General features: G+C 62.4%; 1 protein-coding gene across 2 annotated transcripts; it reads left to right on the plus strand.

The window, feature by feature from the left end:
* Positions 1 to 2,040: 2,040 nt before the first annotated feature.
* MISP (mitotic spindle positioning) lies at positions 2,041 to 9,237 on the plus strand. 2 transcript variants are annotated; one of them, XM_052801414.1, is made up of 6 exons: positions 3,686 to 3,752; positions 3,853 to 4,001; positions 4,479 to 6,653; positions 7,552 to 7,763; positions 8,229 to 8,267; positions 8,570 to 9,237. In XM_052801414.1, the coding sequence occupies exons 3-6, from the start codon at positions 4,604 to 4,606 to the stop codon at positions 8,654 to 8,656; spliced, it is 2,388 nt and encodes a 795-aa protein (XP_052657374.1). In that variant the 5' UTR covers positions 3,686 to 3,752; positions 3,853 to 4,001; positions 4,479 to 4,603; the 3' UTR covers positions 8,657 to 9,237. The 2 variants fall into 2 exon arrangements, with proteins under 2 accessions (XP_052657373.1, XP_052657374.1); XM_052801413.1 differs by lacking the exons at positions 3,686 to 3,752; positions 3,853 to 4,001 and adding an exon at positions 2,041 to 2,147.
* Positions 9,238 to 12,149: the final 2,912 nt, after the last annotated feature.

The following is a 12,149-nucleotide window of genomic DNA, read 5'->3' on the forward strand; positions in this document are numbered from 1 at the left end:
CTGGGAGTGACAGAGCCCCCCCCTCTGCTCGGCAGCCTTCCTCTGCTGCCCTGGCTGTCCGGTGCTCCGGCCTCGGCTCCATCACCTGTAAGCCCCGGCAAAGCCGATGCCAGCCCAGCGGCACGGCAGGCAGCACATGGGGGATCCCCACCGCCTCCCCGCGCTGCCCACACTCACCCACCGCTGCTGGCATGGAGCACCCCATTCTGCCCCCCCGGCAGCACAGTGACACCAGGCAAGGGAGATGTTCAGGTGCACTCTGCCGTGGCAGGTCCTCTGTGCCACCCTGGAGCCCAGGGCACAGGTAAGGGCAGCGTGGTAGGAATGCCATCCCGGCACTGCCACATTGCCAGCCCCGGCGCTGGGGTGATGGACACGTGGCCACGCCAGAAGAGTAGGGAGGAAGAGATGGGTGGGAACCGGGATGCTGGGAAGAAAGGGATGCAGGTGTGATGCTGGCTGGCGTGCCCAGGTGAAGGGGACGTGGCAGCCTGATTTCCTGCTTGTCCCAAGGGGCAGCGCTGGGGTCAGGGCCCCCCAGGTCCCATCACCACGTGGCTGTGGGTCTCTGCCAACCCACGGGCTGGCGCGGGTCCTGCTTCTGCCCAGGGCTGGGATGCCAGGTCTCGTTCCTGGGACAGTGGGGCCCCGGCTGTGCCCAGTGCCAGCCCAGGGAGCCGAGCACACACCCTGCCGCGGGTGTGGTGTGCTCCCCAGCTCCCCGGCCATCGCCTGTGGACTTTGTCTCAACCCCGTGGTAAAACAGGCTCCACTCTCCTGCCTGGAAACGCAGAGCCGCCTGGCAGCCGCACCGAAGCTGCCGTCCCTGGGCCAGCCAGTGCCAGAGCTGGCAGCCCAGAGAGCAGGGCCAGGGGCACCAAGGGGCCGGGCAGGGGGTAAGTGGGACCCTCCGGGCACCCCGCAGCCGGGCAGAGGCAGCTGGGGTGAGCCGGGGTCTGACACCATCACCGTGCTCGGGCCATCGCAAGCAGTGGCGAGACTGGGAGGGGTTTTCAGGCACGAGTAGGCTCCGGTGGGATGCAGAGCTGTCGTGGCGGGGCAGAGGAGACGAGGACAGGGACCTCCTGCCCCAGCCACAGGCGCAGCGAAGGGCTGAGCATCCCGGCACAGCATCGCCCGCTCGGCTGCGACACCCTGTGCCAGGAGGGAGGGTGGCTCTGAGTGCTGGGTGCCGGCGATGCTGCCCGCTCTGCCGGGGTCCAGCAGCTGTGGTCATGAGCATCACAGCCACCGTGCCATGGTCCTGCCCTTGGCCTGGCAGGTACAGGGTGCCCAAGGTTTCCGGATGAGGCGCGGGGGCTTGTCCCTGCTGCGAGGGGCCGGCAGGGACCGGGGGGGCCAGGGAGGGCAGCACCAGGCAGGTGCCCACGGCTGCCGGGGTGGTGAGGCTGGCAAAGACAGGGCTGCCAAGGCAGCGAGGGCACCCGTCCCAGCCGTGCCTGCACAAACACGGGGTTATCAGGCGGACGGGCTGGGGGAGGCCCCGCGGTGTAAACAGGAGAGTGCAGGCTCCCAGCACGGCTGCTGCCGGTGCGGCTGCCGCCGCCGCGTTCGCTCAGGCCCACGGGCTCCTCCGCACGCTCCCCAGCAGAAACCACTGCGTCCCCCGGGGCTGGGGACCCTGCCCTGCCCAGCGTGGACTCGGGGGGGGCCTGCAAGGATGGCAGACTGGCTGTGCACCCCCGGGCTGCCTCCCTGCCCCAGCGTTGCCTGTCCCCGGGCAGCAGCTCGAGCTCTTCCCAGGGCTGGCCGAGCCCACACTGGTGCATGCTGGTGCACACTGGTGTGTTAGCACGTTGGCACGTCGGTGCGTGCCGCAGGCTGGGGGCCAAGGGCAGCCCTCCAGGCGTGGGAGTCAGCTGCAGCCGGGGTGACGGTGGCGCGGGGGGGGCGGCGTTGGGAAACGGGTCATTGAACCGCAGCCAGAACTGAGCCCAGCACGGTTCCTGGAAATCCCCACGGGCTCGGGCTGAGCTTATCAGGGCGCTGCAGCCCTGCCAGCCCCGTGGCCCCCACGCCCCACGGCCGCCCACCCCACACACTCCCTGGCAGACGCGGCTCAGCTGGGTGCCCCGTGCGGCTTCCCCGGGGCGTGGGGACCCCCGCCCCGACGGCTCCCCCGGACAGTAAGTGCAGTGTGGTCGGGGCAGGGGCGAGGGCAGCGCTGGGGCACTCGGGGCGGCCGTCCCCCCCCCCGGACTCGGAGGGTCCGTTCCCCACGCAGGGTCTGGCCACAGCGAGGGCGTGCGTGTGCACGCTGGCTCTATCTGTGGTGGGCAGGCGGAGGGGCCGCCGGTGGCACGCTCGTGCACGTCTCGCCCGTCGGCAGGTCTGGGAGCGCACGCGGCTGTTTGCACGGGGGGGGTGGGTGCGCTGCAGGTCTGCAGCCCATTGCAGGACCCCCAGGGTGGGGGGACCCTGGAAAACTCCCTAGATGTCTCTTTATGGCGGGGGGTGGCCCAGGCCAGGCTGGCGGGTGCTGCAATGCCACCTGCTCTGCCCAGCAGCTCCCCGTGGTGCTTGGCTGGGCTGAGGGCAGGCTGGCACAGGGGGGACGAGCCCGGGACCCCCACACCCCCATGCTCTTGCAGCGCCGGGCAGCTGGGGGCCGAGTGGGATGGTTGTGGGTGCTGCTTTGGGAGGGGCTGTGCCGCTCGGCATGGGGCCAGCCAGGAGCCCTGATTAACAGCCGTGCTGGTTTCCCCCTCCTCGCTCCCCTCCTGTGCTGGCCACCAGCGCTCCCCGGAGAGGAGTCCCCTCCCAGCAGGGACCTCTGACCCCTCCAAACATGATAAAGAGATGTGGGCAGATAGTTTTCACTATCCAGGTCATTGGGGGCCATAAAAGAGCAATAGTGAATTCCAGGTAGGAACACGAAGAGGTTGTGGAAATTCAGCTGGGCACGGCGCATCGGGACCGGTGGTTGCAGCAGCTCCCAGCCCTGGTTCCTGCTGCAGGCGGCAAGGCTGAACCACCCGGGCTGGGCACGGGGCTGGGCAGCAGCACCATGGTGATGGGCATCACTGTGGGCCTGGCCCAGTTTGCCCCAGCTGCCCCTGACGAGACCCAGGTGCTCCTGCCCCAGGAAAGGCTTAAATGGCTCCTCAGCCGCAGGGCCAGCCCTGTTTGTCCCCGTGGGAGGAAGGGTGCAGCCCGGGCAAGCTGGAGGTGAGCAGAGGGAGCAATGTCACTAGTGCTGCCGCAGGGAAGGAGGCACATCCAGGGCACAGTGCATCCGCCCTGGGGATGAGCCGGGCTGCTCCGGGTGCGGGGACCCGTGGTTGCCTGTCTCCATCCAGGGGAGCCTGACCCTGAGCTGTGCTCACCAGTACCGCAGCACCCGGGCTCTGGGCTGCCCGTCATCAACGCAGCCTTGCTCTCGGCTTCGCCACGTGCTCCCGGGAGGCTGCGAGTGGCTGGGGAGCGGTGCCCGGCACCGATGCACCCCTGACCTGCCCGGGCTCACGCGATCCCAGCCAGGAGCAGTGACAGCAGGGTTGCGGCTATGCCTGGGCAAACAGGGAGAGGATGCGCTGCTTGCCAGCGGGCACACCCGGCTCGCCCCAGGGTTATGTGTGTCTTGCTGGCACAGGGACCGGGATGGGGATGGCGCTTGCAATGTGGTGAGAGGTGCTGTCCCGCAGGGACCCACCTGCGCCGCTCCTCCCTTCCCCGGCACCCGCTATCCCGTCCAGCTCCGGCCCCGTTAGCACAGGAGGATCGACACAAAGGTCAGGGCAGTTTACTCTCGCTTTGCGTGATATGGGGGTTAAAGTCCCCTCCTTTTTATGAGCCATGAAACCATTTTTATGATCCCCGTTGTTTCAATAGCTCGGCTGTTTGGAGCCTCCTTCCTGTAAATGCGCAAGGGGAAAGTCCAGGCAGAGGTGGACCTGGCACTGCCGACACCTCTCCCTGTCGCAAGCTGATGCTCCCGGTGCTGCCAGTGGCTGGTGGTCCCTCCCCGCCTGGTGTGCGTGGTAAGGCACCAGGGCAGCCGTGCTGGAGCGGGCAAGAGCTGCCCGGGGCAGTGGCGGAGGCTGGCGCAGCCACGGTCTCGCAGCACCGCTGCCCTCTTGGTGGTGCGGGCGACGCTGGCTGCCTGCGGCAGGTTTGGCTTTGCTCGCTCGCGGCTGTGGTGCGGCTCATCTCGGGATGCGGCCAGCCTGGGGGACAGAGGCGGGAGGGGGACATCAGCTTCGGGGCAGTTCCCGTCAGGAATGGTGCTTTGTGCTCTGGCTGCTTCTGTCCAAGACCTGGCGTTTCTGGGTAAATGGAGCGAATGACTGCTGGGACGTGGCTGGTTTGTGTTAGGGGTGTCTGTCCCCTGGGTGCAGGTATCTCTTGGACACTGCCCAAGCAAGGACAGCAGTACCAGGCTGGGAGAGGGAGCTGCACGCTCCCAGCCTCTGTTCCTTCTGCTGCTCTTAACGGCTGCTCTCCCCTCCTGCTTGCAGGGCCAGCCAGGTCCTGCCCCTCGTCCTCAGGTGAGCCGGGAGCCCGAGGGCGACCTCGAAACTGAGCAGCGTCCCCAGTCCAGGGTGAGGTTGGCAGAGGGTTGAATGCTGACTCTTCCCAAGAGATGGACAGAGTCACCAGGCACCTGGTCTTCCAGCTCCCGCAGACCTCGCACAAGCATGACCATAACGATGCTCACCAAGCCGGCTCGTTTGCGGAGCAGAGGGCCAACAGCGATGACGACGTGTTTGGTTCCGTTCAACACAGCAGCCAGAGGGTGGAAAACGGCTATGGCTGGAAAACGAAGTCAAAGTCATCCTTGTATTTCCTGGAAGGTGGAAAGGATGTCTGGACCCCATCCCCGGACAGGGAGTCCAAGCTGGAGGTGGTGAGGTCGGGAAGCCTGTACGACCTCAGGGCTTACAAAGGCGAGAGGAAACCCTCGAAGCTTTACGATGAGGATGAGCAGGAACAGTACAGGGTCCCTCCACCGAACGTCTCACCCGAGAAAGCCAGGGAGCTTGAGGATGAGAGGAGGGAGGTCATCCGGGGCCAGGTGGTGAGGAAGAGCTCCACCGTGGCCGAGAGGTGGAGTTCCATGGATGAGCTGAGCTCCATAAACACTGGCACAGGCAGCCAGGGTGAAGGCAGGCACACGGGCAACTTCACCACCAGCTTTGCCATTTGCTTTGACAAGCCTTCCTCGAGGAGGGCAGCGACGCCTGTTGACCCTGAAAATATCGACACGGAGCAGATCAACTTTTCCGCTGCTCGGCAGCAGTTCCTGTTGCTGGAGCAGACCAACCCAGGCTCTTTTTTCAGCCCAGGGCAACAGGCCATGTCTCCAAAGCCAGAGTCAATGACAAAAGTCTCTGCACAAGAGTGGCACAGTCCTGAGATGGCCATGAAGGCTGCAAGAGGTTACGGTAATGCCAGTGCGTCCAGCCAGAGCAGGATGGACAAGACTGTTTATCAGGTTTATAATGTGTCCTACAAGACACCTGTGAAGGAGGAGGTTCATGCTCCCAGAAGGGCTGATACTGAAGGGTCATATCCCACCGGGAAAATGTCCAGCTTGACTAAAGAATCTTCCAGAGAGGACCTGGACTCCGGCTTGGGTGAGATGTATAATGAAGCCAATGCAGGCTATGCCAGCGACGGAAGCGCATCCAACGAGACCTTCAATGGCCCTGTGGATCTGAGGGCCAGCAGCAATGGCCTGGACAAGGAGACAAAGATCAGCAACGAGACGCCCATCGAGCGGGAGATCCGCATGGCGATGGAGAGGGAGGAGAACCTCTGGAAGGAGAGGGGGATCCAGCGGCTGACCTCCAGCAGCGAGCTGGTGGAGATCCAGACCAAGCCTCTCCTCTCCATGCATGCCTCTCCCGGCCCAGGCAGGAAAGGGAAGGACAAAGGCCGCGCTTCCCTTTACGTCCAGAGGGAAATCGAGCAGGAAACCAAGCGCGAGGAAGATCTGAAGAAGCAAGGGAGGCTGCTGGGGATGTATGACAGGGGGACGCAGCAGGAGCTGGATGAGCGCAGGAGGGTGTTCGAGCAGGAGGAAGCCCCCCCGCAGAAGCCCACCCCCACGAAGAAGGCAGATGAGTGGAGGACCTCGATTAATGAGTTTGCGGCGGAGCAGCCCACGAGCCATGGCCCCTGCCCCGCAGAAGCCACCAAGGGTGGGAGAAGACTTCCCAGCTACGCAGCGAGCATCACGCACTTCCAGGCGTCCCAGCCGCGCTTTGCTGCCAGCGAGAAGAGCCAGGACCAGCCCTTGGTGTCCCAGCACGTTTCCGCCAGCGCCAGCAAATGGGGGAGCGAGGATTCCTGGGGAGGAAGGCTTCCCGGCTCCACCCTGAGCCCCGCCGGCACGGCTGTCCTGCCCAGAGAGTACTTCTCCTTCTCCTTCTGGAAGCCCAAGGTCTCCTTTGTGGACGACATGGGGACGCAGAACCCGCTAAGGAGGGATGATGGCCGGGAGGAGCAGTACAAGCTGAGGACCTGGAAGCCCCAGACGTCAGCGCTGATCGAGAAGGAGATTCGGAGCGACTTGCAGAGGGAAGAGGAGCTGCAGGAGCAGCGGCGGCAGCGGCAGCTGATAGACGGCTACTCCCTGGTCAGCGGCGACGGCGTTCCCCAGGAGGGCTCCCGCTCACGGCACAGCTCCGGTAAGGGGAGGAGAGGAATGGTGGGCTGGGACGGGACAGGGGTCAGTCCCAGGGGCAGGGCTACCACGGGCATCGCTCCTGCCTTCCCGTTCCTTGTGGCTCTGAGTTTCAGCAGGAGCCATCAGAGGGGGCAGGAGGGGCACCGTGGAGTGCTCTTCCCAAGGGACCTTCCCGTGCAGACAGGCAGGTGCCTCTCCCAGGCACGGGAAGCCTTTACGGCCGGTGTCCACGCTCTCCGTGAGATGCCTCTCGCAGCCGGCAGGCAGAGGTGACCTGGGCTCTCCATGAGAGCAAGAGTGGCCACAGCAGGGACTGAGGGGGACAGAGTTATGGGTGGAAAGCATCAAGTCCCCGCCTGGGAGAGTCTGGCTGCAGGTGAGGCGTCCAAGTTCCTCCCTGCAATGATTTGCTGAGATGCCCATAAGGACTCCTGTGTGTTGGTAGCAAGTTGTCCCGGGAGAAATAATTCTCCTTGGACAGGGATTCTGTGGTCAGCAAGCAGAAGTGCTTGATGTGAAGTCCCTGGAGCCAGCTGGACCAGCCCAGCCTGCCGGGGGGAGCAGATGTAGGGCAACTGCCGATGACGATAAGGGATAGGCTCCGCGAGAGCGGCACGGCTTTTGATTCCAGAGCTGCTCAGGTTTTGATGACTTTGTGTCATGCTACCGCAGAAAACAGTGCTGGAAGGGCCCAGAAGTGCCCAGCTCATGCATTTCTCCTCCCTTGCTCCTGACAATCCCCGGCTGGCACCCAGACACAGGGTCCCGGCCATGACTGAACCTGCTGGACCTGCCAAGGAGGCCGGTCTGGGGCAGGAGCCTTCCTCTCCTGCGAGTACCCCAGCCCCTGGGAGCAGTCCTGGTGTCCCTCACCCTCCCGACGGCTCTTTCTCTTGAAGCTGCCTCAGGTGTCAGCGGCACCTACTCAGTGTCCGGGTCTCCCACCTCCACTCCTGCCTCGCACCAGGCGGGGGTCCTGGGGCTGGTGTCGTCCTTCACCCCGCTGAGAGTGGCCGGTCCCTCCCAGGGCAGCACGGAGACCCTCACCCCCGACTCGGCTCGTTCCAGCCCCTTCGAGGAGCGGAGGAGGAGGGTGAAGGAGGATGGAAAGGTGAATGCGCCCACCCTGCCTGTGCCGGGCAGCACGCGGTCGGGGGGCTGGAGCCCAGGAGAAGGCTGGTGGCTCTGGGGCCGGAGGCGGCCGTGCCTGGCTCCCACCCGGAGCTGGAGGGCCAGCTGCTCGGCTTGATGGGAGACCCAGTGGTGGTGGGACTGGCGAGGGGCTGTGCCGAGCCCCCAGGGCAGTGCCCCGCTGCTCAGGGGTGCCAGCGCTGGGTGGGACTGGAGAGGAGCAGGAGCTTCCTCGGGGGGGGGGGGGGGGGTCCTGGCCTGAACTGTCCCCCTGCTCTGGGGAGGGCACAACTGCACGTGCTGTCTCACCTCACCTCTCCATGCCCAGCGCCTGACCCCCCCCCCCCCCGTGGGCCGTATCCAGCTGCCTCTGGATATTTCCCTGCTACCTCTGGACATTTCCCTGCTAGGTTGCTGTTATCTGAACGTTTTTTCCCCTTTTCAGTACGCAGGCATTGAACCCGTTGACAAGATCAACACAGAGGTAAAGTCCTTTACACACTAAAGGGCTCTGCGTGCGCTGCCCGGACTCCTCACTCCCCGCTGGGCTCCCCTCGCTCCCCACTCCTGGAGGCTGACGGGATGGTCGGGGGTCTCGGCTCCCGCAGGGCCACGGGCACCGCTCGGGCGGGCGCCGCGTTGGGCAGGAGGTGTCGTGGCCGCTGTCCGGCGTATTCAACCCAAAGGCGGGGGGGGCTTCTGGCTGGGAGGGCAAGTCATGCAAAAAGGATTGTTTATAAAAATTTCTTCTTTAGAAAAAGATACTGTGCCTTCTGGTTTCTTTAGGTTGTGGAAAGCACCAGAGTGATTCGTCACAAGAGTGCCATGGCCCAGCGCTGGGAGGCAGGGCAGTACGTCAGGGACGACGACTGAGGGAGCCCTCGGGGCCGGGGCCACCAGACTTTGCCGCATACTTGCCCTGCTTGGGATCAACTGACGCACGATCGAAATATCTGATCAGTTCAGCTCCTGGTTATCACAAGAATCAGAGACTTGTACACTGCAAATCACATCCGTTTTTAATATAACAGATGATCCTTCCAATGCATTAGATCTGCTCATTTGTTCCCCCTTCCCTTTGAGGTGAGGTAATATTTTTTTTTTCTTAAGAGGGGAAAAATTGGATGACTTTCTTTTAATCAGTTCTGCAAGGAGACAGCCAGATGAAATCATACGGTAATTTAACTTCTTTCTCATTGGAAGCTGTGTCTCTGGCTTGCAAAAAAGCTGTTTTATTTCTCAGTGGTTTTAGGTTTTTAAGTACCCCACCGTCAGGCCTCGCGTAGGAGGGTACCTAGACTGATGCGTGCCTTCGGATCAATATCGGCGTCGAACTGGGAAATCAACGTTTCTGCTTAACTCGTGATCGGCTGAGATGCAGTAATATAACAGACATATATCGATATAAATGCTGTTTATTTTGCTAACTTATTAAAGACTCCTCGCTCTCCCGCGTTCTGCCTGCCCCGTGGTGTTTGTCTGCCTGCTCGCCTGCCTTTGCAGGAGCCCCGCGGTCGGGCAGCCGGGGCCGGGGCCTTCCGCGGGGCGCAGCCGCGGGGGGACGCGGCTCCTGGGGGGGCTCCCCGCGGCTGTGGGGGGGAACGCCGGGGTCCTGCCCGCCGGCAGCGAGGCCCCCCCCCCCCCCCCCCGCTGCCCGCCCCCCCGCTGTCGCTAGGTGGCTCCCGGCGAGCGCGCAGGCAGCGCGAGCCCCCAGCGCCCACGGGCGAGCGTGGGGCCGGGCAGCGCCGGGTCTGATGGCGCCCGGCCAGGGAAGGCTGGGCTGGGGGGGGCACAGGCTGGTGCTGGGCGGGCACAGGCTAGCCCTGGGGGGCACAGGCTGGGCTGGGGGGGGTCGTAGGCTGAGTGCTGGGGAGCACAGGCTGGGCTGGGGGGGGCACAGGCTGGCTCTGCGGGTCACAGGCTGGGTTTTGGGGGGCACAGGCTGGTGCTGGGGGGTCGTAGGCTGAGTTCTGGGGAGCACAGGCTGGCGCTAGGGAGCACAGGCTGGGCTGGGGGGGGTCATAGGCTGGCTCTGGGGGGCACAGGCTGGCTCTGCGGGTCACAAGCTGGGTTTTGGGGAGGCACAGGCTGGGTTCCGGGGAGCACAGGCTGGTGCTGGGGGTCACAGGCTGGCTCTGGGGGGCAGGGGGAGCCGTCACCCCTCCGCCCTGCCCATGGCGGTGCCCCTGAGCTCTGCCCACAGCAGAGGTCCCGGCATCACCACCAGGCACAGCGAGTTCCCTTCTGCTGGTTCCTCTCTGGGTGGAGGAGGCTTCAAAACCCTCCGTGCAAAAAGAGGAAAAGAAACTGGTTTTGCGGAAGGCTCCGGGCATTCCCTTCTCTTGCCCAGCACAGAGTAGCTGGCCCCGCTCCGCTGACGGGTACTGGGGTGCAGACCCCACACGGGGCTCACTCCATCGCTGAGCAGCTCCCGCAGCGCAGCTGGAAGAGCCCTGGTTCCCCATCGGGGTGGGAGTTGGGCAACAGCCGTGGCCCTTCTCCACCGAACCACTGGGCCACGCAGCCACCGCAGCACGGCTCCCTGCCCGGGGAGTGGGCTGGGAGGGAGGAGACGGGCCTGGCGTCTCTGCCCTTCATCTCGTCCACGGCCTTGAGCAAATTACTTTGTGTTGTATCTTGGTCTCCACCCTAATTAATCATTTTTTCTCGTGATGCAAAGATGAAAATCACGTGCGTAACCCTCAGACGATCCCCAGCATTTCTCCCTTCCCCTTGAGCCCTGCAACGAAGCGCAGGGATGCGTGAAGAGCAAGGGCTGGAGCAGGAACACGACAGCCCCCGTCTCCCCCCGGCGCGGGGGGCTCTCCGGCCACCCAGGCTGCCCAGGCACAGGAGCACGCTGGCCCAGCCGGCAGCTCTGCCGGCCCCGAGGGCTGAAGGGCGTCCCGCCGGCCAGCCAAGAGCATTCGGTCTCACTTCTCACAGAAAAAGATGTTCCTAGAAATCCTTTTCCACCAAATACATACACAAATGCATTTAATTAAAAAAGAAAGTTTTACAAGTATTTTCATCCTGACTTCAGTCATAAACATTCAATTCTTAGATCACTCATGCAGTTGTTTCCATAGGAGGTTAAGGCATCTTCTAGCTGGTAAACTAAGTTTTAATTGGACATCGTTAACACGCAACAGAAATGGAGGCTGGGATACTGTTTTCCTCGTGGCCTTTTTTCAAAGTAAAAGTGTACTCAAAGTCCTCCAACTGCAATCTTTGAAAAGCCTTTTTTGCCGCAGACGTTGCTCCTAGCAGCAGCCTGCTATGGGTAATTTCCTAATTATTGGAAATGAGGTTTACAGTTTGAGCTGCTAAGACACGCCGTGGGACAGTTACTCAGAATTTCTGATAATACCACGTCCTTGTTTTTACGAAATGAAACAGTTCTCTGGCTGATTTTCTCTCTCGTAAGTGGCAGTTAAACCCTCAATGAGGTCTACTTTAGCATATTGCCCAGGATGCTACTCATTTGTATGAAGTGCAATTAGCTCGAAATTTAGCTTAAAACCACTGTAGGACACAAATAAATGGGACCCACAGATATCCTGTGCCTAAAGAGGCAAGTTGCTTTCCCCGACCAGCGGTGCGTGGCCGTGGGGAACGCAGGGTTTATTAGCGGCGGGAGGGCTGCTCTCCCTCCTCACTCTTCAGGGCAGGACCGCTCCACGCACACCTTCAGCACACACAGCGCTCCTGAATTCTGTTCTTTTTTACCGTGCTCACTTGGCAAAGCCTCTGAGCCCGTCTGTAATCCCAGCCCAAGGTCTGGGGCTGGGGGAGGATGCAGGTGTGCGGGCACGCCGGCTGGCAGCGATGATCCTGGTGTCACTGGATGATCCGTTATTTCTGGGAGTTTTGCTTTCTATTGCCCGTCACGGCACATTGGGGGCAGCCATTTGCCTATCCCCACTGTTCACTGTTCTCTCTTGCAGCCGCCTGGAGAACCAGGAGGTGCCCATGTGCTCGTGACAGGATTAAGTGAATGCTGTCAGCTAATTGTGCCACCTGATTTTTAAGGCAGCAGTCTTTCATTAACGAGCTTTGGGGTGTGGACTAAATAGATCACCAGAGAGGAGAGAAAAGCCTGATCTGGTCCTTACCCTTAGGTAGGGTGAGTAAAGCCCAGCCCCGTAGGAAAGGATTTGCTCTGGCTCTCAGCTGTTGGGCACAGAGCTGCACGTGTGGCTGGGCTTGACCTGGGCACCGATGGGTCCTTCAATGATGGCTGTGGCTGTCCTAATGCCATCTGCGCTTGACAGCATGAGGAAAGCTGGAAGACACCCTCTGAGCATGTGATTAAGTGAGTTTGTCTTTTTTATGGCACTTTAAACCTCTATAAGTTATTTGGTGA

Source organism: Harpia harpyja, chromosome 11 (genome assembly GCF_026419915.1).
Source record: "Harpia harpyja isolate bHarHar1 chromosome 11, bHarHar1 primary haplotype, whole genome shotgun sequence".
In the NCBI taxonomy this organism is placed as follows: domain Eukaryota; kingdom Metazoa; phylum Chordata; class Aves; order Accipitriformes; family Accipitridae; genus Harpia; species Harpia harpyja.